This window comes from Danio rerio, chromosome 6 (genome assembly GCF_052040795.2).
Source record: "Danio rerio strain M-AB ecotype USA chromosome 6, GRCz13ab, whole genome shotgun sequence".
Lineage (NCBI taxonomy): Eukaryota > Metazoa > Chordata > Actinopteri > Cypriniformes > Danionidae > Danio > Danio rerio.
The window spans coordinates 8,497,161-8,523,956 of NC_141026.1; the positions used below are offsets into that span (position 1 = coordinate 8,497,161).

General features: G+C 36.1%; 1 protein-coding gene across 12 annotated transcripts in view; it reads left to right on the forward strand.

The window, feature by feature from the left end:
* myh10 (myosin, heavy chain 10, non-muscle) overlaps positions 1–26,796 on the forward strand; it is a 121,150-nt gene that overhangs the window by 75,097 nt on the left and 19,257 nt on the right. For all 12 annotated transcript variants that reach the window (XR_015493171.1, XR_015493174.1, XR_015493169.1 and 9 more), the window contains 19 exons: positions 1,237–1,443; positions 1,669–1,806; positions 1,898–2,021; positions 2,099–2,270; positions 5,055–5,267; positions 8,489–8,633; positions 8,793–8,999; positions 10,006–10,110; positions 10,395–10,547; positions 10,861–11,109; positions 14,397–14,609; positions 16,893–17,105; positions 17,805–17,966; positions 19,966–20,094; positions 20,182–20,270; positions 22,782–22,905; positions 24,083–24,291; positions 24,427–24,535; positions 24,611–24,783. Coding sequence is in view for 6 of the 12 variants with exons in the window: in XM_087256506.1 (XP_087112632.1) it covers positions 1,237–1,443; positions 1,669–1,806; positions 1,898–2,021; positions 2,099–2,270; positions 5,055–5,267; positions 8,489–8,633; positions 8,793–8,999; positions 10,006–10,110; positions 10,395–10,547; positions 10,861–11,109; positions 14,397–14,609; positions 16,893–17,105; positions 17,805–17,966; positions 19,966–20,094; positions 20,182–20,270; positions 22,782–22,905; positions 24,083–24,291; positions 24,427–24,535; positions 24,611–24,783 (3,134 nt within the window). In the remaining 6 variants the exon portion in view is untranslated. The remainder of the gene's footprint in view (positions 1–1,236; positions 1,444–1,668; positions 1,807–1,897; positions 2,022–2,098; positions 2,271–5,054; positions 5,268–8,488; positions 8,634–8,792; positions 9,000–10,005; positions 10,111–10,394; positions 10,548–10,860; positions 11,110–14,396; positions 14,610–16,892; positions 17,106–17,804; positions 17,967–19,965; positions 20,095–20,181; positions 20,271–22,781; positions 22,906–24,082; positions 24,292–24,426; positions 24,536–24,610; positions 24,784–26,796) is intronic.

Sequence of the window (26,796 nt, forward strand, 5' to 3'; positions counted from 1 at the left end):
GTTTTTCAGGCTTCTCCTTTGTTTCAAAGATGTCAGAAGCACTTCAATAATCACACGCACGTTATTATCATCAGCAGTTCGTTATTTCAAATATAGACGCGCACACAAGAGATGAAGGGCTTCCTTGAAAAAATGAAACCGCTCGCACTTTTAGCCTCGTAAAACAAAAACAGGACACGGCAAATTTTGTTCTTTGTGGCTGTTCATCAAGACAATGACACGGTTTGTTTGAGCTCAGGTTGACCAAGGTTCATTATTATATGCATATAGCATTACGATGTAATGTCTCGGCTTTGTTTTAAAAAATGGCTGTTTCTTTGTTTTCATTCTTCTGTTTGTGTATGCATGAGTGACGCTTCTCTCTAAACCAATAGCGTTCAGCTGCCCTATTTATGTAGGACTGATGCGCTGCTTCTGCATGCAAGATGAAATCTGTTAGCATGGATGCCAAAATTGCATGTGCGATGTGAAAGGTGTTATGATAGCTAAAAACCTGGGACTTCCACGATGAACAGACACTCGAAGCAGGCTTGCCATGGCAGAAAGGATGATAGTCAGCTTTCAGTGACCTTTTTTGTTACGTTCCATTCAGTAAACAAACAATGCAGTTTACATGCTTCGTCCTTATTACATTATTCATTAAGATAAATCTAAACTAATTTCTGTAGTTCAAACAACTCAGAATTGTAGTTGAGAACGTCTGTTAAAACAGGCCACGTATTAGGCTAAAAAATTGTCCGGTGTAAATTGGGCTCGGGCTTATAATTATGCCATTGTCAGATCGGGTCGTGCTCGAGTGCGATCAGGTTTAATTTTTTGGGCTCGATCTAAGCTCTAACACATACTTAATTTATATTAAATATTTAATGACTACACTCTGTACTGTATATAGATTATATAGACAGTTAATACATATAAATAAAATACTAATAGTAATAAATACATGTCCTAATCCTTTTATTTGAAGTATCTGCTGCACACTATTGAGAATATTAAGCTCTAAATTGCAAAATCGAATCAATCACAATATCAATTAGAAAAATCGCAATTTGGTTTATTTATATTTTTCCCTAAATTACACAGCCCTACTAAGAACACTTATAAACAAATGCAATGTATCTTTATTCCATGATCTTCTTTAGCAAAGCTAAATTATAGTTGTTGTTTTTAACCAAATTCATTCTTAAAATTGTTGGAGAAATGGATAAAAGAGCATGTTTTCGTGTTGTTTTCCAGCTCTTGGAAGAGAAGAACATCTTGGCCGAGCAACTGCAGGCCGAGACTGAATTGTTTGCTGAAGCTGAAGAGATGAGGGCTCGTCTGGTGGCTAAAAAACAAGAGCTGGAGGAGATTCTTCATGACCTGGAGTCCCGCGTGGAGGAGGAAGAGGAGAGGAACCAGTCGTTGCAGAACGAGAAGAAGAAAATGCAGTCACACATACAGGTGGAGCAGTCACACTACATCTCAATCCATCAAATTTCATTTCACGTTCAGAGTGAAATATTAAGCTGTGATGTCCAGTGATGGGAATAACGGCGCTATAAATAAACTGTGTTACTTACGGCGATTCTTTTTTTCAGTAACGAGTAAATTTAAAGTATTTAAATTTAGCATTAACAGTTTCACAGAATCCTACATCAGTGCTGGATGCATATGCATGTTTTATAGGACCTAGAGGAGCAGCTGGATGAGGAGGAGGCTGCTCGACAGAAGCTGCAGTTGGAGAAAGTGACTGCTGAAGCCAAGATCAAAAAGATGGAGGAAGATATTCTGCTGTTGGAGGACCAGAACTCCAAATTCCTAAAGGTCAGTGTAGATGTTAACCAAAATGCAGTCCAGGGACTTTCTGATAAGCATGCTCGGAGATGTGCTAATTTCTTCCCTCGTTGTGCCTCAGGAGAAAAAGCTCCTGGAGGACCGTGTCGGTGAGATGACCTCTCAGCTGGCTGAGGAAGAAGAGAAGGCCAAGAACCTCGGCAAAGTCAAAAACAAGCAAGAGATGATGATGGTGGACTTGGAAGGTGAGGACAGGGTTGATTTTGTTTTGTTCTATTGGATATAAAACAATAAGTTTTACGTATTTGTGTTTGAACATCAGAGCGTCTGAAGAAAGAGGAGAAAACTCGACAGGAGCTTGAGAAAGCCAAAAGAAAACTGGATGCGGAGACCACAGACCTACAAGACCAGATAGCTGAGCTGCAGGCCCAGATTGATGAACTTAAGATCCAACTGGCCAAGAAAGAAGAGGAACTGCAGGCTGTGTTGGCCAGGTAAAGATCTGTTCAGGGAGAAGCACTGAATAATGATAAAAATAGAGGTTATTCCAAGAAGACTCTCCTCTTGGAGCCAAAATAGTTTTGCTGTCATGTAAATGACCGTGTCTAAATAATAACTTGTGGTAGACTGAATTTTTTTGAGGTCAAGTAAATTGGAATATTAGTCATGGAATAAATCTATTCTTGACCTTTGTGTTGGTTTTTTGTATCGCATTGGTCAAATGTATGACATCACACCATAACCATGTTAACATGCCCATGCTTACTGAAATATACATCATTTAATAATCTTCAAATATTTTACAGTTCAAACATTTGGAGTCTTAGATGTTTACGTGCAAAGAAACATAGCACACATTGATTCTGTTTTTTTTCCCCCTTCTCCCCTTCTAACGGCAGCCTTATCCATACTCTGGACAATGATGACATTTCGGACACTAACAGAGGTGGTCTTGAGTAGTAATCTAACCAACTTTCTCTATACCACCACCAACAGTTTAAAATGCAACTCTTCTTTAGGTTTTACCTTTTAAAACTTTTGTCTTGGAGCTTTTGTCATTCAGACTACATCTCACATTAGCACTCTAGGAAATTGCGGAATTAGGAAATTGTATTTTGTTTTTGTAGTTATTTCTTCAGATTTTACCCAAAATGGGTCATTTAGAACTAGCTGCATAAAAATGACCAGAGTTTTGGAGATATGATTTTATTTTATGATGATATAAACTTAACAGAGTAATTTAAAGTTTTGATCATTTCTGTTCAGTACTTTTTATTAATCAAAAAGAAAGTCCATCATGCCTTCATCAGCAGCATCATTTGAGAATCTTTTCCAAATTTTGTAAACGGGGCACCTACTGATCATGAGATCTAAAAAAGAAAACTTAAATATATATATATTTTTACTTTCTAACTTTTCAGTAGAATTAGGGTTTTATTTGTATTAATTACAGATTTTGAAGTTGCAATTTCTTTTTAATTCAAGACATTGGCAAAAAGTTTAATAATGATCATTGAAGGAATGTTTTGAAGATACCTGAGAAGTTCAAACACAGCGCCACCTAGTGTTCTAGAACTTTTTTCTTTTTGGTTCATTTTTGTGCACAAAATGAAACAGTAATAACCCTTTTTAAGGATTCTGTGATGAATCAACCTTTCAAAACCATCTAAAACTATTAGACCAAGAAGCATTTTCTAGACAAGCAAACAATATTGTCTTGTTTTCAGAAATAATAAGTAAAAATTATGGGAGTTTTTCTTGAAAACAAGTGAAATAATCCGCCAATGGAGTAAGCAAAATAATCTAGTTTTCACTTTGACATAAGGTTATTTTGCTTAGCCCATTGGCAGATTATCTTGCTTGTTTTGAGGTAAAACTCACTTAATTTTTGCACATTATTTCTGAAAACAAAACAATGTTGTTGTTTTTTTGCTTTAGAAAATCCTTCTTTATTTTAAGAATTTCTACATATTTAAACTAGAAACAAGACAAAAAATATTTTTTTTCTGTGCATTGTTTAATTAGAATAAAAACCTGTCAAATTGAATTTAAATCGAATTTTTATGTGTCTTTGCTAAATGAAATTATTAAAAGTGCTGTTTGTAACTTTTGGACTCTTCTAAAACATAAAAATACCATCATATGTTTGCAGATATTTATGAAACATTCTAAGTGAACATTCTAGTTTATCTGAAAAACAATGCTGAAGTCACGTATTCTGCTTTGAAAATATCTGAGCAGCTGTCTTTATTTTGGTTCTTTAAACCCGCCCACTGCCATTTTAGTCAATAATATTTGAGCACTCCTGGTTGCCTTCATGGAAAACAGCGTATTTCATTCATTCGTTCAGAAAGGCTCTCTAAGCATGTGCCCACAACCGAAAATGCAACCTCCGGTGGACAGTAACAACCCTGAAATGAGACACAGATTCGGAGTTCCACATAAGGTGGTTATTAATGAGCAAATAATATAAGTATTACAAATGTAAACATTAGTGAGCAGGTTACATTGTAACCACACGTCCTAACAACATGCTATATGTCGAGATTTGCAGTAATAAGCAATTTGCACCAGATGCAACACGACAGAAATTTAAGGACAGCCATTCAGAAGCATAGAATAGTGCGCACACTCTTGAAATGGGAAGGTTTATAATCTTATCAATACATAATAAACCTCTTACCATTATTACATCTACATGCTGAATGACTTATATTTGTTAACTTGGCTCGCACTAAGTCCCAGTTCTATATGGTTTATTTTATTTTCAAGATCTGAGGTGAACTATCTGCTGCTGCTTTCAGTATATGGCAATAAATGTCACGTGAAATGGCATTCAAACTCACATTATTAGCATTTAACACTGGATAAAGCAGATGAGGTGTACCTGAGGTGATCATAGTTCATCCTGTTGTTCACCTGTGAGAAATAGAAACCGTTTCTACGATAGAAATTTCAGGTGTTGTTAGAACAAAAACTCCTTTTAATATGAAAAATATTTGTTATATTGCGTAACATTGCTTTTAATTATAAAACGGCTCAAATCAGCCTTAAATCAGCCTTTAGGCTCGATAGTCAGGCACACGACCTGTTTGAGGAGCCAAGTAGAAATGTGTTTTGATCAAGGAGTGCAATACCTTGTTTAACCACTGGGTGTCAAACTTGCACACTGCACCTTTAATTCCTAGTTTGTAAACAAATGTCTATTAATAAAGCCCCTGTACATTTTGCCTGCATTGTTTTGCTGATACTCTCTCCTCGTGTTTGTTCTTCCACAGAGGTGATGAGGAGGTCGCTCAGAAGAACAACGCCCTCAAGCAATTACGGGAGCTGCAGGCCCAGCTAGCTGAGCTGCAGGAGGATCTGGAGTCTGAGAAAGCAGCCAGAAACAAAGCAGAGAAGCTTAAGAGAGATCTGAGCGAGGAACTGGAAGCTCTTAAGACTGAGCTGGAAGACACGCTGGACACCACCGCTGCCCAGCAGGAGCTCAGGTACAAGTCTGCTCCACCAATCTGAGACTAGATGGAATTAGAGACTGTTCTAAATCGGATATTTATCGCTGCAAGGATTCATTTCAATCATTTGTTCAAACTATTTAATTACTTAAGATAAATTATTGTGATAAATGTTTGTGTTTGTGTGTTTTAATTTAAAGCAGTTAAGAAACTAATCAAATGCGTGCTATTAGACCAGTGCATTTGGCATTATGGTGACAGCACACTGAGGGTTAATCAAACAACAAAAGAATCATTCACTAAATCACTCACAACTATAAGTTTATTAAGAATCCATGTGCAGTTAACTCAGATTGTTGAGGCTATTCATTGTCTTTTCTATTTAATTACTTAATTCAATTTCTTTTTATATTTTTGGCAGGCTAAATTATTTTATAACCCTTACTTTTTATTGCTTTACTTGCAGTTTTAGCTCACTGTCATGTTGTGTAACAGATTAAGAGTTTTAAAAATCACATGTACATAAGTATTCACAGCCTTTGCTCAATACTTTGTGGATGCACCTTTGGCAGCAATTACAGCCTCAAGTCTTTTTGAATATGATGCCACAAGCTTGGCACACCTGTCTTTGGGAATTTTTGCTCATTCCTCTTTGCAGGACCTCTCAAGCTCTTTTGGGTTGGATGGGACGCAACAGTGTACAGCCATTTTCAGATCTCTCCAGAGATGTTCAATAGGATTTAGGTCTGGGCTCTGGCTGGGCCACCCAAGAACATTCACGGAATTGTTATGAAGCCACTCTATTGATATTTTACCAGTTTGCTTTGAGTCATTGTCCTACTGGAAGATGACAAAGGCTGTGAATGCTTGCGTACATGTGATTTCTCAGAATTTGCAACAATTTCTAAAAATCTTTTTTCACATTGTCATTATGGGCTATTGTGTGTAGAATTTTGAGAAAATATATACATTTAATCCATTTTGGAATAAGTCTGTAACATAAACAAATGTGGAAAAAGTGAAGCACTATGAATAATGTAATCTACTGTAATGTATATTTAAAAATATTACATTTTGTATCAGTTATTTTGAAGAATAATTAAATGGTTCACAAATAAAGCATTCATTTGTTTCTGGTTACTGTATAAATAATCATTTCATCAAATTAGATTCTCTTGAACAAATTTGAACTTTTTTTTTTACATTTCTAAAGATTTAATTGATACATTCTCCATTTGTTGCTTCACATTACTTTAAAAATTGCTCTGCTATTATATCTATATATCTATATATTATATCTGCTATTAGCTCTGCTTCTATGGTCACTATTAAAGGCAGCATTTTTGTTTATTTCCAAAAGTAAACATTTATTACTGCACTTCTGTAGTTTTGTAACCTTAACAAAGATTAATTGCATTTAATGATTTATACATGAGTCCATAGACAGTTTTTATTTTCTACTTTTTAATTTCATTTTCTGAACCTGAATACCTTTAGATTTTATACAGTGCTCAATATAATTGAGTAGACCCCAATTTGAAAATGAATGTTTTTCTCCATTTCTCAGTGAATATAGGCAATATATTTTGGTCCATTAAAACAAAACTAATTTAATAAACAGATATATTTATTAAAATAATATTTTAGTCACCAAGCATATTTAGAAATTAAAATAAAATACAATTAAATTCAAGCAAAATATTGCAAAAATAAATTACAACCTACAAAATATAGTTTTGTTTTTTTTTTGCTTCTCTTCTCATTTTTAAATTTGTATTTAATATTTTTCTATGCCATATAAATTTGAGTGTACTAGTTTTTGGACTGTTATTGTAGGTTATTGTGTTAGATAAGCTCCAGATTTGCCTTCAGCACTAACTAATCTAATGTTTATGCGCAAATATTATATTGTATAGCTTCCTTTTAAGAAGATTAACTTAAAAGAGAGATTTGTGAGGGTTGTACTAATATATGTTGAGCACTATATATACCTTTTACCCACATCACATAAATAGTTGACTATATGCAACTATAAGCAAAACATTATTTCTTTTCAATGGGTTAAAGTAAAAAAAAAAGAAAGAAAATCCACTATTTCTCTTTTATGCTATTCCATAGCCATGTGCATACACTGACTGGTAAAAATCAGCTTCTCTGTATCTCGCATTCAGGGTAAGGTTGCTTTATTGGCATGACATTTTTGTAGAGTATTGCCAAAGCATTTTAGATGTATAAAATATGTAATAAATTGACATCATCAAATTAATAAAATATACAGCAAATAAATAAATGACTGAAAAAGAAAATCCCAAATCCCTGACATTTTAGTCGATTTAGAAACCCCGGCCGGACGCAAAAAAAGGTGCTTCTCTGTGGGTCTGCAGAGCATGTGAGACTGCTTGTATCAGTAGAAAACGAGTTAATGAGAGAAGACTTTCCTCTACGTAATCGATTGCGGAAGTTTGGTAATCTATGGCTGATACAAAAAAAAGTGTAAAAAGATGATAATAATCCAAAAAAAGTGTGACTAAATACTTGGGCTACCATTATAAAAACATATTATTACTGTTGTTATTATTTTAATTTCAGTATTAAGACATTAAGATAAACCTATTCAAGTATTCTGGTGAAACTGTATTTGTAACGCTATATTTGACAGAAAACCTAAATGTTGTGCAGTTTTAATTTAAATGTTTAAATAATTTCAAAGAACTAAACTGTGTTGAAAAGAATGAAGCTGCTTCATTTGTACGGGGTGTTAAAACTAATAAATCAATTTAGAGAAATTTAAGACCCTTTAAAAGTATTAAACGCTATTTTACAAGGTATTAAATCTTGTATCAGTAGACTAAAGTTTGCCTGAATTTAATCTTTGAATATTGGGATGCTGTGTAGTTTATGAAATTAGACAAATCCTGCTAGATTTGACATCAGGTTGCTTTGTTTACTGCAGTAACCAGGGAAACTCTTTTATTCCTGCTGTTGTAAAGGCGCCACCTGCTGGATTAACATTTTCATTGAGTATATAAATACAGTTTTAATTTAGGATTCATTTCTTGCTTTCAGTATTTAGTAAATATGCTGCAAGTTAAAATATCTGCATTGTTACTGGTTGAAACCTGAAGTGGTGATGAGGTCTTAAAATGTATGCAAAGAGTCTTAAAAAGGTCCCTGTTGTACGTAAGCCTCACTTTTATTTACTTTTTTAAAAAAAAAATTTTTAACCCTTTTCCCTCAAATGTGTCTCACCAATGAAGGAGTAAGCGAGAGCAGGAGGTGGCGGAGCTGAAGAAGGCCATTGACGACGAGACGAGGAACCACGAGTCTCAGATCCAGGAGATGAGACAGAGGCACGGCACGGCACTGGAGGAGATCTCCGAGCAGCTGGAGCAGGCCAAGAGAGTAAGAATCAACCAGAGCCCTTTCACTGCTAATATCTGGACTGGAGCGCAGCCAGTTGTCTGCTGTCAGAATGATGTGTTTGGCGTTAATTTCCTCCTCCAGTCTTGGCTTAGACCGAATTCTGGCTCCGTCTCATACTATCTTGTCTGTCAACGCTAGGTCAAAGGAAATCTGGAGAAAAACAAACAGACTCTGGAGAGCGATAATAAGGAGCTGACCAATGAGGTGAAGAGTTTGCAGCAGGCCAAGTCTGAGTCCGAACACAAGAGAAAGAAACTGGAGGCTCAGCTGCAGGAGGTCATGGCCCGCTTCAGTGAGGGGGAGAAGGTTAAAGGAGAGCTGGCCGACCGTACCCACAAGATACAGGTCAGTGCTTTTACAGAAACCACATGTGAGGGATGTTAATCTTTCTGTCATATGATGAGCACTCAGAAACGCTTCTGTCTTCACATCAATCCATCAAAATAAAGTTTTTTAGATATTAGCATCAGTATTGCTTTTTTAAAGATATCTATAAGCTAGTGTGCTCCAAAACAGTGACAAAATTTATGTTTAGAAGATGTAAAACTGATATAAACATGTAAAGCTTGTAGTTTGTCACTTCCACCTAAATGGATCAATGGTTTAATTCAAGTCAACCCATACTAGTTTCTCATAACGTCATAACCAACTAAATGCTCTATCTGACATGCCCCGCCCCACTCAAGACGACCACTATTTAGAGAGCTATGAAAAAGCAAAATCATATTGGCTCTTTTTTAAGGGGAGGAGCTACACTGTCCCGCCCTCTTTTAGTGTTTCATTTAAGATTGTGTCAAATATTGAATCAAAATGCACAATTCAAAGCACTTCACGGGACCTTTAGATTAAACATTGTGACAGAAATATAGGCCTATTCATTTTACATGAGATAATACTTTCCAATGTAAAATAAAAAGGATGCATTTACTAAAATTCATCAGTAAGTAGCAGAAATAAAATGTTGTTTAAAAGTATTTTTTTATATTTAAATATGATTATAATTTAAAAATGATTTAATGTATACATTTTATTTTTAAGTTTATTTGACTTTGTAAATACAATTTTGTTAAATTACTATAGCTAAAATGGGGGGGGGGGGGAAATTAAATGGAACTTATGGGCAAAGGATTAACTTTTTTAAGATTAGACTTTTGCAGATGCGCACATTGCGATATCAATGCTAAAACGATATATTGTTCAGCCCTAATGCATTTCTTGAGTCACCAATTGCTTATATAGACTCATTTTCATTTTGTTCCTGTATATTTTTTTAATCATTTGCAAACTTAAATCCAGAGTACTTGTGAAATATCCTCCCACCACAGAGTTTAATGCTTATCATATGTTGCAGACGGAACTGGACAATGTTTCATGCCTTTTAGAAGATGCCGAGAAGAAGGGAATCAAACTGACCAAAGACGTCTCCAGTCTAGAGAGTCAGCTTCAGGATACTCAGGTAAAGTGTCTCTGACCACAGGACATCCACTTGCTAAATCTACTTTCTAATGTACAAGATTGATGCTCATTATGTTCCAGCATGTACTTCACTGTTGAACCTGCAATAGAAAAGACTGCACAGAACTAATGCAAACCGTTTATTTGTGTGTGTGTGTGTGTGTGTGTGTGTGTGTGTGTGTGTGTGTGTGTGTGTGTGTGTGTGTGTGTGTGTGTGTGTGTGTGTGTGTGTGTGTGTGTGTGTGTGTGTGTGTGTGTGTGTGTGGTGTGTGTGTGTGTGTGTAGGAGTTGCTTCAAGAGGAGACGCGTCAGAAGCTGAACCTGAGCAGCCGTATTCGTCAGCTGGAGGAGGAGAAAAACAATCTTTTGGAGCAGCAGGAGGAGGAAGAGGAGTCACGAAAGAACCTAGAGAAACAACTGGCAACACTACAAGCCCAGGTACACACAATCACTAACAGAAAAAAACTGATTAACCAGTATTGCCTCACATACAACCAATGCATCAATTTACATATTCTTTTAAATGGTCAAGGACTGCCTTTTCCAAACTTTTGTACTCCTCTCTAAGGCCTGCTCATGAGGTTATCAATACTTTTACATAAACAACTACATAATTTACAAGAAATAGGCCACATAGATTGAATAGAATTGGCTAATTGTAGACTCCAAAGTCAATGACCGCTGCTATGATTGGGTAACCATTTTAGGAACAAAAAAGGCAGTCGTTTTAAATCCTCGTTTTTTTGGGTAGCTGGTGGAGACCAAGAAGAAGCTGGAGGATGATGTTGGAGCCCTTGAGGGTCTGGAGGAGGTCAAGAGGAAGCTACAGAAGGACATGGAGGTGACCAGTCAGAAGCTGGAGGAAAAGGCCATTGCTTTTGACAAGCTGGAGAAAACCAAGAATAGGCTGCAGCAGGAGCTGGATGACCTCATGGTGGACCTAGACCATCAGAGACAGATCGTCTCAAACCTAGAGAAGAAACAGAAGAAGTTTGACCAGGTAAGTGTCAGTTTTGGTTAAAGGAAAGCAATTTGAAATGAAAGTAACTTACCCATCCTTATACTGTTAAACCAATGGGATTTTCATCCCTGATTGCTCAAATAAAGATATTTTTGATAGTCCTTTCCACCACAACGTTGCTCACATATTTTTAAGGCTTAAAATTGTTTCATGGGTTTACAAAGTTGATTGTATATCATATATACGTCGAACAGAAATATATTAATAACAAGTAAAGAGTCTTTAATGTTTCAAATAACATAAAAATAAAGTATGAAAATAAAAGTTTGTATTATTCCATCATTATTCAGCATTGCAGATATGACTATAAAATTAAAGAATATACATACAGTTGAAGTCAGAATTATTAGCCCCCTTTTGATTTTATTTTTATTTTTTTATATTTCCCAAATGATGATTAACAGAGCAAGGAAATTTTCACAGTATGTCTGATAATATTTTTTCTTCTGGAAAAAGTCTTATTTGTTTTATTTCGGCTAGAATAAAAGCAGTTATTAATTTTTTAAAAAACATTTTTGGGACAAAATTATTAGCCCCTTTAGGATATTATTTTTTTCAATAATCTACAGAACAAACCATCGTTATACAATAACTTGCCTAATTACCCTAACCTGCCTAGTTTACCTTATTAACCTAGTTAAGCCTTTAAATGTCACTTTAAGCTGTATAGAAGTGTCTTGAAAAATATCAAGTAAAATACGTTTTACTGTCATCATGGCAAATATAGAATAAATCCGTTATTAGAAATAAGTTTTAAAACTATTATGCTTAGAAATGTGCTGAAACAATCTTCCCTCCATTAAACAGAAATTGGTGAAAAAAATAAACAGGGGTGCTAATAATTCAGGGGGGCTAATAATTCTGACTTCAACTGTATTACCCGTACTTAAAATATATAAAAGATTACATCATCATACTTAATTTTAATGAAAAACTTTTTTGCTGGCAAATGAGTAAAACCTAGTCGTTTTAAAGTTGGTGGCAAATTGCTAAGAATTTAAATTGCAAATAGTATATGAGGCAGCATTTTCATTCATAGGGCATTTGCAAAGAAAACTAATCTAATTAGTTTACAAATCAAGTAATGCGTAATAAAATTAAATGACACAGGAAATGTATTTAACACACAAAGAAAAGGGGAAGGTGTAGAAAGGCAGTGAAAGCCCAGACAGCAGTTAAAATCTTTTAGTAGATCTTCAGCACCCATCTGTAACTGAATATTAGCTGCTTCAGTCCAACATCTGCATTATCAGGATGATGAACCCCGGTGGACATTTCAGCAAGACAATGATCCAAACGCACAGCCAAGCTAACTCTCATATGCTTTCAGAAAAAGAAAATAGAGCTGTTGAGTGGCCCTGGCAATCACCTAACTTGAATCCGATAGAGATTACTAATCAAAGATCAGATTTGATAGACAGAACCATCATGACTTCATTCTCTTTATGAGAGGTATCTTAAAGCTCACCAAAAAAGCCTTTTATATAAAGTATTAAATACATCTCAGTAGTTCAGCACTTTCTCCTTGTGTCATGGTTACTCATTTTTCAGATTTTTTTTTGTTGTTTAATTTTTATGTTTGTATTGCATTTACATTTAGTCATTTAGCAGACGCTTTTATCCAAAGCGACTTACAAATGAGGACAAGGAAGCAATTTACACCGCTATAAGAGCAACAATGAATAAGCTGTAGGCAAGTTTCAGGTCTGTAAAGTCTAAAGCCTGATTTATACTTCTGCGTCAAACACCGGCGTATGCTACGGCGCTGACGCATAGCCCTTCGCCGTGGCCATCGCCGTCACTGACGTGCACCTCTCAAAAAATGTAACTACACGTCGCAACGACGCGTAGCATAAGCTCTGTGATTGGTCGGCTTGGTAGCGCTGACGAGTCTGGGCGGGACCGAGAGGCGCGCGAATGGCGCGACGCCGCGCGAGCGATTGTTTACAAGTGTGGAGTCCCGTGAAGGAGCTCCGGATGGAAAGTTTTGTTTTGTGTTTACCTCATAGTTAAAGTTGTTGCACGTCCGCCGGTTCCTGCCTCAAAATGAGCGAGTTTGAGCCACTTGTACATCCCGGAAGTGTTCAGGAAATGCAAAAAAGTAGCGAAGAAACTTGACACAGAGGAACATTTACACCTCACTGCCAACTAGCGTTTCGGAAGTGTTAATGCAGACCGGCAGAGACAGCGCGCAGAAGTATAAATGCACAGCCACGCGCGTTGCCTGCGCCGTGGGTTACGCCGGTCACCTGACGCAGAAGTATAAATCAGGCTTAAGAAGGAAAGCATTAGTAATATATATATATATATATATTTTTTTTTTAATTAGTGGTATATCCAGAGAGGCAATTGCAGATTAGGAAGTTAAGTGGAGAATAAATAGTGGAGTTTTTAGTCGTTTCTTGAAGACAGCGAGTGACTTTGCCATTCTGATGCAGTTAGGGAGTTCATTCCACCAACTGGGCAGATTGAATGTGAGAGTTCGGGAAAGTGATTTTCTTTCCTCTTTGGGATGGAACCACAAGGCGACGTTCAGAACGCAAGTTTCTGGAGGGCACATAAATATGCAGAAGTGAGAGCAGATAAGAAGGGGCGCAGCCAGAAATCGCTTTGTAAGCAAACATCAGAGCTTTGAATTTGATGCGAGCAACAACTGGCAGCCAGTGCAAACGGATGAGCAGCGGAGTGACATGTGCTCTTTTAGGTTCATTAAAGACCACTCGTGCTGCTGCGTTCTGAAACAGCTGAAGAGGCTTGATAGAGTTAGCTGGAAGCCCCGCTAGTAGAGAGTTGCAGTAATCCAGTCTGGTGAGAACAAGAGCTTGAACAAGGAGTTGAGCTGCATGTTCAGATAAGAAGGGTCGGATCTTTCTGATGTTATAGAGTGCGAATCTGCACGATCGAGCAGTTCTAAAAAATGTGGTCAATTGTTTGGGTTTTTACCAAAATCTGGTTCAATTTCATGTCAACAGCTCCTAACAAAAGCGTAATGTGTTCAATGCATATTTATGTTCTTTTAGTGAATGGACCGAAATCTCACGTTTCATTAAAGCAATCTGCTAAGGTGATCAACAAAAAAAATCATGTGTTTATAAGTAAATTAAGTGGCATGAGGGTGATCAACTAATGGCAGAACTTTATTTGTTGGTGGACTATCTCGTGTGAAGTTTTTATTTGTATATAGTTTAGATATACAGTTTATTTTTTCCATTGGAGCCTTTAAAACTGCTGACAATAATAAGTGCATGTGTAAATGTGTGTGACAGATGCTGGCGGAGGAGAAGACCATCTCTGCGCGTTACGCTGAGGAGCGGGACCGTGCCGAGGCCGAGGCTCGAGAGAAGGACACCAAAGCTCTGTCTATGGCCCGAGCCCTGGATGAAGCTCTGGAGGCTAAAGAGGAATTCGAGAGACTCAACAAGCAGCTCAGAGCTGAGATGGAGGATCTGATCAGCTCCAAGGATGACGTAGGCAAAAACGTAAGTCACTGTGGCCACGTTCACTAAACCATATGTGCATAGTTTTAGGGTGCACAGACCATACACAAAACATGTTCAGCAGATGCAAGGGGAAAATTGACAATGCAACTAAACATTCGCTCCCAGTGATTTATTTCATTGGTGACTCAATAGTCTTTACTCAATAGTCTTGCCAGATATTGCTAGAAAAACTTTGCTAGAGAAATATGAGCAAAGACATAATAAACATAAACCCTAATGCTTTATCTTGTCACCTCATAATAAGTGGACAGGATTTCAAACATATAAACAAAAAAAAACTTGTGGCAAAGGTGATTTAGATGTAAAAATTGACCAAAACAATCCTAGGGTAATCACTTTTATATTGCAGAAAGTGCAGATGTCAAATAGATGAGATGAGTTTAATTGCCACAGTGTTAATCATCGCGTTTCCCAAGAGTCAAGTACACACAATTGGACAATTTGTGGGTTTTACGGTTTCAATCCCGTTTCTTTAAACGCAGCTGTCACTCCTGTATCGTTAATCTATGTACTTGTCCAGACTATTTATGAGTGATTGATTATGAGTGTAATTAAGTAGGTTCTGTTTACTCCATGTATGGTGATGGTTGAAGTCATTATTAGCGTTTGAATCGTTTTTGGTGTTTTGTAAACTGCAGATTGTGTTTTGAGAGCTCATAATGTGCTCACACCCTTCGGCATGTGTTAAACGAGTGTGATAAAGCAAGTTTCAGGTGTCAAGTAATTTGCCTGTCATCACTGCCACCAGAATATGTAGCAAGATGCAAAAATAAGCCTGTCAGAACATTTGCATTGTTAGTATTACAGCATGAAAGATTGGAGACTATAATTAATTTTGTTTAATACTAAATCCTGACTTTTTTTTAATGACGAAACGAGTTTAGCATATCTTTAGCTTACTAGAACTAATTTGGACAGAAAGTACAGCCAATCAATCGTTTTAAATCCTATGCAAGTGTAATAAAGTGGTAAACTTGACCAGGGATGCGTTTCCGAAAACCATCGTTAGTCAACTAAGGTCGCAAGTTCCGTCGTTACAAACATAGTTGGTTGATTTGGCATTTCTCAAATCCATCGTTCCAACGAACATTCGCTAACTGCGTTGCAAACTTGTATGCTTGCAACTACACCTCTGGGGCTGTTGTTAGAAACATAGTTCCTGGCTGTGTTCTATTCCCAGTTATCCTCCCTATGTTTTATCGATCTTCATGTTTACAATTGCGCTCTCTTTGCAGTGCACTTTTTTTTTTTTTTTTTTTGAACATTGATGTCATTTTGAACACAAACGTGGCTCATGACAAAGCTATTGGTAACCTATTATTAAAAAATCTGAATTTATGTTACATCTCTAAAGCTTGTGAAAACAAAAAACACAGCATACGTTAATGCTTTTCATTTATAGTAGGTTATTTATTAAGTATCTGTCTGTATATGTCATGGGCCTGTAGGTTAGACCATTTCTGCAGTGGTTTGCATGTGTCTAATTGTAAAAGTAGGCTTGAAAAAAAAAATAAGTAAACAATATCATACTTAATTATAAAAATCATCATCATCATTGATGTTATCATTAAAGTAGGATTTGTTTTTTTTCCCTAATAAATAATACATATTCAATTTCATTTATTAAAAAATTGCCTCATTATTTATTTATTTATATGATTTATATATGATTATATTAGAATACGTGTTAGAGTTTGTAAGTGATTTTAAGTTTTAGAATAGAAAATGTAACGTTCTCAGTAATATTTGTAAAGGAAACACCGGCCCTATATGTGCCATTTACACGTATTTAAATAAATATGGAAAGCAAGTGCATGTTTTTACCAAAACTAATATTGGATTTTTTTTAAATGCGTGTGTGTGTAAAACAATATTATTTGTACAAAGAAATTATGGGGTTCTTCTCTAAAGAAGTTGTTACCACCCTGTTTTGAACATAAATATGGGCATTTTTCGTTATAACTAACGTGGTTTAAACGATGGATCTGCAGTAGAAACTACGGGTTTGGGAAACACTCATCACTACATCGCTCTTTTCTCAAACTATGCATCATACTATGATAGTTTAGCCATGAGTTACGTCGTTGTTTGGGAAACGCATTCCAGATGTGAAATTCCTATTCTTGAAAAATGGAAATCTTGGAAATAAGGGATTAAAACAGACCAAAAAAAGTCATTGTCATTTATTGTTAAGAAAGAGTGGCAACTGTTCGTCACATTGTGATCATCACTGTGTATTCATTTCCGTTGTAAAACGTGCAGGTCCACGAGCTGGAGAAATCTAAGCGGACTCTGGAGCAGCAGGTGGAGGAGATGCGCACTCAGCTGGAGGAGCTGGAGGACGAGCTGCAGGCCACTGAAGATGCCAAGCTGCGTCTGGAGGTCAACATGCAGGCCATGAAGGCCCAGTTTGACCGAGACCTGCAGGCCAGAGATGAGCAGAACGAGGAGAAGAAGAGGGCGCTGGTTAAACAGGTCTGTGACATGTACAGTTTACCAATTAAAAAACTGTGATTGAAAATAATAATTCAGAAGGATTTTATTTCATTTATTTATTTAATAGTTACTGGCGTCAGTTCCTATGAACTTTTATTTTTTAATGTTAAACATTATTCTTTCATTTGGCTTTCTAAAATTGTTAAACAGATGAAGTTTTTAGTTGTTGGATGGCTTTTTAGAGTTGAAGATTTGATCTATAATTTGAATTGAAATTTTTACTTGAATTGAAAACTATCTGATGTTCCGAGGGTATATTTTTAAGAATGGACATGATATTTTATGCTAAAACTCATTAGGCTATTAAAATCATGTTTAATTCTGTAATTATATCAAAACTTTATTTTTGATGAGTAATCAACATTGCTATGAACTTGGTTTGTACACGATTTAAAGATGATTTTATTATATTCTTTTGTAATCCTAAGATTCTAAATTGCCAAATATTGTCCTATCCTAACAAAATCTCACTTATAAAAAGGGACGCTTATGTCTGTTTTTTTAGTTCTGGCTCACATTTATAAATTGTAATTGAACATTAATATTCTTGTGTTTCTGTTTCCTTTGAGAAACAACAATAAATGTGTGACAGCCTTCAAGAGTTTTCCTACAAGATAAACCTGTGTGTTTCTGTGATCTGGTTCAGTTTTTTTGATCCATGAGTCCTCTTGTCTTTAGGTGCGTGAGATGGAAGCAGAGCTGGAAGATGAGAGGAAGCAGAGAGCTCTTGCTGTTGCTGCAAAGAAGAAGCTGGAGATGGACCTGAAAGATGTGGAAGCTCAGATTGAGGCTGCAAACAAGGCCCGCGATGAAGCCATCAAACAACTACGAAAACTCCAGGTAAAATCTTTTCCTGAATGTTGCAGTTTAGAAATGTGATGACGCTGTAATGACCGTGAAAGTAATGACACAAAAAAGGATTTTAGACAACCACACTGCAATGGATTTGGTTCAGTCTGCAAAAGTTTAACATTTGGATTCTGACGGTATGATAGTTTGGATTAAAATATCACGATATTGTGATAACGGCTCTAAAATGTGTTCTTTTTAAATGTCTTTTAATTGAATAAACATTTAAAATATTTTAGTACAGTAAACATTAAAATAAATAATTGACTTTGACTGTTTTTATTAGTTTAAAAAGGTTTATTTACAACTTAAAAAGGCATCTTTTGGATATTTTTCTTTTCTTTGAATATGGACGATCCTTTTCTGCTGGAGATGCTGTTGCCCTAAAAAACTAAATAAAATGGTCGTAAAAAACACGTAAAAAAACAAAATGAAAAATTTGCATATACCATAGGAATGGTACGATAAAATAGAAAATTTTTGCAGTTTTTAAAACCTTGATTTTTACAAACTGTGGTAAACCTTGAAACCGGTTTTCATCCCATACCTTTTGTACTTTCATCCACACAACACTTTTTGTATAACGAGTAACAAAGTAGAAAAATCTCAAAATGCCATTCCAAGCGTAGCCATGTGGATAGACAAAGTGCCACTTTTTGTAAACGGTGACATCACAGCATCAAGTAACCAGAAGAAGCAAGAACGCTGCATGTAACTAGTGGCAACAACAATAAAGTCAGTTTACAGAGCTGTGTTAAATGTATTAATACAATTACAGCAAAACCTGGTAATGCTGTATTAACTATGAGGCATTCCACATTAAGTTACACGCATTCAGCATCATTCGTGTCTGTACTCGGTGCACTGAAGAAGGACTTGCTTGCTGCATTCTTCTTTGATTTGTGTGTCTGTGTTTGTTTACAGCACCACATATAGAGGTGGCTTGCAGTGGGGAAAATAGGTATTGAACATGTCATCATTTTTCTCAAAAAACATATTTCTAAAGGTGCTGTTGACTTTAAATTTTACCTGAATGTTAGTAATAACCAAAGAAATCCATATATGCAAAGAAAAAAAATCTAATTAGTTTACAAATGAAGTTACATGTAATAAAAAGAAATGACGCCAGAAGAAAGTATTGAACACATGAAGAAAGGGAGTTGCAGAAAGGCAGTGAAAGCCCAGACAGCAGCTGAAATCTCTTAGTAGTTCTTCAACATCCCTCTGCCCTTCCTCATTGTAAATGAATATTCGCTGCTTCAGTACAACATCTACATTATCAGGATGATTAAGATGTAACCAAGGTGGACATTTCAGCAAGACAATGATCCAAAACACAGCCAGGGAAACTGTCGAATGCTTTCAGAGAAAGAAAATCAAGCTGTGGAATGGCCAAGCCAATCACCTGACTTGAACCCAATATGAAATACAAAATAAATCTTAGATTCAATAGACAAGACCCACAGAACCATCAAGATTTTTACACTCTAATGAAGTCTCTGAAAAGCTCACAGCTGAGCAATTCATGTGACTTTATTCTCCATAAGTTAATAAATGTGTTTCAGTAGTTCAATACTTTCTTCTCGTGTCATTTCTTTGTTATTACACAGATTTAATCTCACAGATTTTTTTTTTTTGTTTAGTTTTATTTTGATGTTTGTATTGTTTGGGTTTTTACCAAAATCTGGTTTAATTCCATGTCAACAGCTCCTTCAGAAATATTATTCCCAGGAAAAAAACACATGTTCAATGCTTATTTTCCCTGCTGTATGTGTTGTACCGTTTTTAACCCAGTTTTTCCGTTTACAGCTGAACACTGAGATTTCTTGAAGTGATACATGTATGCATGCGAACATTTTACAGAATCCGTAAAAGACAACAAAACATGATCGTTGCTGTGTGGACGTAACCTTAAAAGCTTGTCACCGCTGCATTAGTCTTGGTCCAAAATGCGAGACGTATAGACGACAACATCTCTCTTTTCAACCAGGCTCAGATGAAGGACTACCAGAGGGAGCTGGAGGAGGCACGCACTTCACGAGACGAGATCTTCACTCAGTCTAAAGAGAACGAGAAGAAGCTCAAGAGTCTTGAGGCTGAGATTCTGCAGTTGCAAGAGGTAAACTGACACTTCTGAAGAGAACTGATGGTGTTAATTGAGATTAGTTTGTCTTGCAAATTCATGGTTCTGTTTCTGTGTTTTTAGGATCTGGCATCTTCAGAGAGAGCCAGACGCCACGCTGAGCAGGAAAGAGATGAACTTGCTGATGAGATCTCCAACAGCGCCTCTGGAAAGTAAGTCTTTGCTCTGTAAACTTCTTGCAGTGCATGTTTAGTTTAGTTTATTTGTTTACAGGGACAATGCACATTAATAAACACTAAAATGTGCCAGAAATAGTCAAGAATGGGTATTTTTAATTTGTAGACCCTTAACAGAATATTAAAAAAGTCATTCATTCATACATTTGATACATATCAGAGGTCACCACAGCGGAATGAACCACCAACTATTCCAGCATATGTTTTACACAGTGAATGCCCTTCCAGCTGCAACCCAGTACTGGGAAACACCCACACACTCTCACATTCACACACTCATACACTACAGCCAATTTTTGCTGACCCAATTCACCTGTACCACATGTCATTGGACTGTGGGGGAAACCGGAGCACCCGGAGGAAACCCACACCAACACGGGTGAACAAACTCCACACAGAAATGCACACTGGTCCACATTAAGCTGAAAGTGTTCTTCAATGTTGTTTCTGTTGTTTGCTCCAGCTTACCGTTGTTATTTCCGTCATCAGCACAGTTCATTTACGTCTGTGCACGCCATTCGTGTGTATCCTGATTTGAGTGAATGACGATTTGAACACTCCAACACTCCAAAACAAAAGGTCCCCTAGTTTGTGTGCATCCACCATAAACATTAACACTAATGGTGAATAGAAGTTCCTACAATAGGTTTGCATGCTTTATTGTGTAAGAGCCCTGGTGATCTTCCCAGGCTGTTTTAAACACTATTTCTGAGGGGAAGCTTCAAGCTTATGATGGCAAACAATTGTTTTCTGTCAGTTGACTTGCATAGATCAATTGCATAGTTTAAAACTTGCTGGAAATGGTGTGAAATTTGATGCATTGTGAGTTTTGAAAGTTATTTTAGTATCTCTTGCAAAGTACAATTAGATTTTTATTATGCAAATGTTGATTAAATACCATCAGAATTCATAGATTATGTAATGGAATGTTTAAATGTAGTCAACTGCAGTCTAAGGAATGCATAAAATATTCCTTTCTAATTTCCAAACTTATGCTTCTGAATAAAATATATATATATAAATAATGTTTGAATATAATAATAGACCTTTGAAATACAGGTTTGCATACATATTAACATTCAGCTGTTGTGAGAGAGAACATCTTTATCTTTAAGACAACTTAAAACAGTTATTTACCAAAGAGAGTTATTACAGGGTGTCCGCGGGGTCCTAAAAAGTATTAAAAGTTGATAAATCAATGTAGAGAAATTAAAGCCCCTTAAAACGTATTAAAGTCTTAAGCTATTTTGCAAGGTATTAAATCTGAGAGCATTTTTGATTATGCAACGTATGGTTATATGCTAAAGTTTGCCTGAATTAAATCTGTGAATATCAAGCTGCTTTGTTTTACTGCAGTAACCAAGGCATCACCATTATTTCTGCAGTTCTACATGCGCAAACCTGCTGAATCAGCTAGATTTAATATATTTTTATCGAGTATATGAATGATGTTTTAGTTTTGGATTAATTTCTTACATAAATATTTTGTAAATATCCTGCGTGTGACAACATGCCAAGGATGTTTTTTTTCTGTCTCTGTGTGCATTAAAAACCAAATCAAACCCATTTATTTTCATGCTCTAATAAATTTATCCTGTCTGGTTGGCACCAATAGCCTAGTGGTTAGTGCATCGACTTATAGTACCCAGGTTCTCGTGGCAACCCGAGTTCGATTCCTTTGCGGATCCTTCCCCTCTCTCTGCTCACCTTACTTTACTGTCTGTAAATCTCCACTGTCCGGTCATTAAAGGTGAAAACCCCAAAACAAAAGTATCCTGTCTGCTCTTATAGATGTCAACATTGTTTGAATGTTTTATTAAATATACAGTAAATGTTTACTAACTTGTATCCGTATGGCTTGATCAGTAAGTTCTAAATAATTTTTTTTACGTCTAACCTCCCATCCACAGAGGAGATACAATCTGACAGGATCTCTTCAGAAATCATCACATTTTCTTATTTTAAACGTTGTCAATAAAGTCTAATGATTATTGTCGTAGTTTTTCAAAAACATGTCTTAAACTCACTGAAATATTGTCTTGGAGGTCTTAAATCGTTTTAAGCAAGTCTTAATTTTCCATTGTTTATGTAAAGCTAGCCAATCAATTCAACATCTCAATAAAACTATTTATAACTAACACAGTAACAGTCTGTTGTGCATGCATTTAGTTTTAAAAGATTTTATGAAAGTTTTGTTGAAAAAAATGTATGCATACAACTAAGATCTGCTTGCTTTGACACATTATTTAAAATATGTGGCCAGGATATTATTTATTTTTGCTGGGCCATTAAAGCAAATCCTTTGTGTTTAGCCGGGTATAAGTTTAAAATGTCATCTTTATGGTCTTAAAAAGCTCTTAAAGTCTTACATTTGACTTGGTGAAACCTGCAGAAAGCCTGGTTTAGGTATTGTGCAGTTTTCATCTGTAATAAAGTCAGATTATTGAACAATGACATGAACAAGCATTTGTGCTTGTTTTTGTTCAGGGCAGCCCTGTTGGATGAGAAGAGGAGACTGGAGGCTCGTATCGCTCAGCTGGAGGAAGAGCTGGAGGAGGAACAGAGCAATATGGAGCTCCTGAACGACCGCTTCCGCAAGACCACTATGCAGGTGTGCAGTGCTCAGAACCCTGCTGTCATTATGAGCAATGTATTTGCAAAACTCTGCACCCTTGTGAGCTTTCTGTAGTTGGTGCAGAGAGCAAGCCCATGTAGGCCTGTCACTATAATCACTATATCGACTCATTGCACAACACATAGGCATGAGCTCAATCATTTTTGGTGATGTAATATATATATATATATATATATATATATATATATATACACAGTTGATGTCAGAATTATTAGCCCCCTTGAATTATTAGCACCCCGGTTTATTTTTTTCTCCAATTTCTGTTTAATTGAGGGAAGATTTTTTCAGCACATTTCTAAGCATAATAGTTTTAAAAACCTGTTTCTAATAACTGATTTATTTTATATTTGCCATGATGACAGTACATAATATTTTACTTGATATTTTTCAAGACACTTCTATACAGCTTAAAGTGACATTTAAAGGCTTAACTAGGTTAATAAGATGAACTAGACAGGTTAGGGTAATTAGGCAAGTTATTGTATAACGATGGTTTGTTTTGTAGACTATCGAAAAAAGAAATTGCTTAAAGGGGCTAATAATTTTGTCCCAAAAAGGATTTTTAAAAAATTAACGGCTTTTATTCAAACCGAAATAAAACAAATAAGACTTTCTCCAGAAGAAAAAATATTATCCGACATACTGTGAAAATTTCCTTGCTCTGTTAAACATAATTTGGGAAATGTTTAAAAATGAGAAAATAATTCAAAGGGGGGCGAATAATTCTGACTTAAACTGTATATATCCCATAGATTAATATCAACTCTAGTCACATATTAGCTGACTGTGTTTTACTGGAGGTGTCAGTGGGTTTGGTTAAAAAATACTTTAGTATTTACTGTAAATTACTTTGGTATACTTTCATGTGGGTGAGTGATGAATGACAATAGATCTAGTGGCAGATATGGCAGCCTCTATTACTTTTTAGCTTGCACTTTTTGTTAACATTCATTATTATTTATTAGTTCAGGATATATGTGTTTTCAATCATAAACAGATGTATCAATACAATGTTAACATATGCTTTCTCTGTGAATTTATATTTTAAGTTTTTACTCCGAATGTCTCATCCAAAGCGTTGGAATTGCTCTGTAGTTCTGATCTTTGTAAGTGTTTAGATGTTTAGTGAGAGCTGCTGTGTGTGAATGTTCAGGTGGACACCCTGAACACAGAGCTGGCAGGAGAGCGCAGCGCTGCACAGAAGAGTGAGAACGCACGTCAGCAGCTCGAGCGCCAGAACAAGGACTTAAAATCCAAGCTGCAGGAACTCGAGGGATCCGTCAAATCAAAGTTCAAGGCCTCTATCGCCGCCCTGGAGGCAAAGATCCTCCAGCTAGAGGAGCAGCTCGAACAGGAAGCAAAGTACGCAAACGTTTTCACAATCACTACTCAGAAATGAACCGATTGAGTTATTGTTTTCTCTAATACAACAGGTTACTTGAGTAAGGACATTTTTTATCAGTGTTTTGCTGAAGCTGAATGCTTGTCTGATCACAGGGAAAGAGCTGCAGCTAATAAGATTGTGCGTCGCACAGAGAAGAAGCTGAAGGAGGTGTTCATGCAGGTGGAGGACGAGCGGCGCCATGCAGACCAGTATAAAGAACAGGTGAGATGAAGCTTCTCGCACACTGCCAGTCAAAGCAAACGAAACACCTCTGACACCAGTGTTGTGTATGTTTAGATGGAAAAGGCCAACTCGCGCATGAAGCAGCTGAAGAGGCAGCTGGAGGAGGCTGAGGAGGAGGCGACGCGAGCAAACGCCTCCCGCAGGAAACTGCAGAGAGAGCTGGATGACGCCACTGAAGCCAGCGAGGGGCTGAGCCGAGAGGTCAACACACTCAAGAACAGACTCAGGTACACACACACACACTCATAGACTGATGTACTTTATAAATGGCCATTTATAAATCTATGTACAGAGGTGGGTAGAGTAACTAAAATGTACACTCAGGTAAAAGTACAAGAACTTGAGGACGTTTTTACTCAAGTACCAGTAACAATCTTTTTTTTTTTTTTTTTTTTTTTTTTTTTTTTAAACAGGACAGTGGTACTGGTATCTCGTAACAATATGTACAGCAGTTATTGTTACATTCTGACAAATGCATACAGATGCAAAAAGCAAAGACAAAGATAAAAGAAGATTATAAAACAAATTTAGAAAGACATGGTTATTGAGTATTTTCAAGGAAAATCCAGAAAGAGGACCAAATGCGCCAGAACACCTCAGATCTTTGATGTAGATCGTAAGTCAGTTTTTCCAGTGGTAGGAGTCTGATTGCCTGACTCAGCCACATATTGACTGAAGGTGTCTGCGCAGTTGACCACAATAACAATACATTTTTTGGCCAAATATATATAATAATTCGATATACATTATTTGTCATGATCAAGACACAGTTCCGATGTACAATTCAGAAGGTATACCTTTGGAGACGAAGCAAAAGTCTCTCCAGTTATTTTTTGAATCATTTTGGGAATCTCTTTCCAGTACATTTTAATTTTGTCACAGTCCCAAAATACATGCATAACTGTGCCAATGTCTAACTTGCATTTGAAACATAGCTGGGAACAATTGGGAAATATTCTATGGAAGCGAACTGGAGTTTGATAAATCCTGTGAATACATTTATAATTTTGCTCATGAACCGAATTGAAGTACTTTCGGGATTGATATTTGAGCAGGCAGATCCTCCTCATCACTAAAACTAGACCTCAGATCCTTTTCCCATATTGCCCTTAAAGAATCAAAGATTAAAGGGCCAGTATTACACAGCAATGTATATAATTCAGAGATCTTTTTTTTAATCATACATAAAGAAAAAAGCTGTTTTTCTATTTCAGTAAAAAAAATTGTATGTTACCTTCTTTTAACTGGAACTCTAAAAAGTGTCGAATTTGCAGGAATTTATAAAAATCTTTACTGGGAAGATTAAATTCCTGTCTTAACTGCTCAAATGATTTTATTTGGCCGTCATCGAATAGGTGACCTAATTCTGACACTCCAAGTCAAAAGGCCATTATTCTGTATTGTAGTGGGAAAATCAGGATTAAGGGTAATAGGTGACTTCAAGTAACAATCTTAAAAGTTACTTGAGTAAGAGTAAAAAAGTATCCAATGAAAACTTACTCAAGTAACTACTTACTTTTAATCTAATATCAGACCCGCAAGTTTTTTACTTTTCCACGATCTCTGAATCCAACACAAAATCAACAAAAAAACAACATTTTTTGTAATCCTGCAAAATTCTTAATTAACCGCAAAATAATTGCCAAAAATATAAATAATCTCATAAAGCATCCAATTCCAAACCATATAATCAAGTGATGTTCATTTCAGTTTGCAATTAATTGTTTTACATAACTCATAGATGTTGCATACGCAGCACATGCGATTGTATTCGAGTGTCTCTATAACAATGATGGCTTGTGGGTTTGAAAGACCCACCCTTCATTGACAGGTCCAGAATTGGTCCCCTATATGAACTCACTTATCCCATGTTTGACTTCTATGCTATCATAAATTAAGAAAATAACCAATCAAAGAAGGCTTTAAGACCAAGAGGACCCTTCTGTTGGATTATTATTACATTTGAATATTATGTGTGAATTATTCAAATGGTCAAATTCTGAAGTTGAATGAGCTGGCCAGTTTGTTATGTGCATATAGACTTCAGTTTTTAAATTTAAAACAAGTTTTAATAGATCCATAAAAAAGATTTTAATGATGGAGGATAATAAAAATTTATTTTAAAAATAAGAATCTTTTTAAATTTCTTTATTCTAAATATATAAAAACTTGCCGTTTAAATGTTACAAATTTAGCGTTAATTTACCTGTAAAAAAATTTATTCATGCGTTCCTCACTTG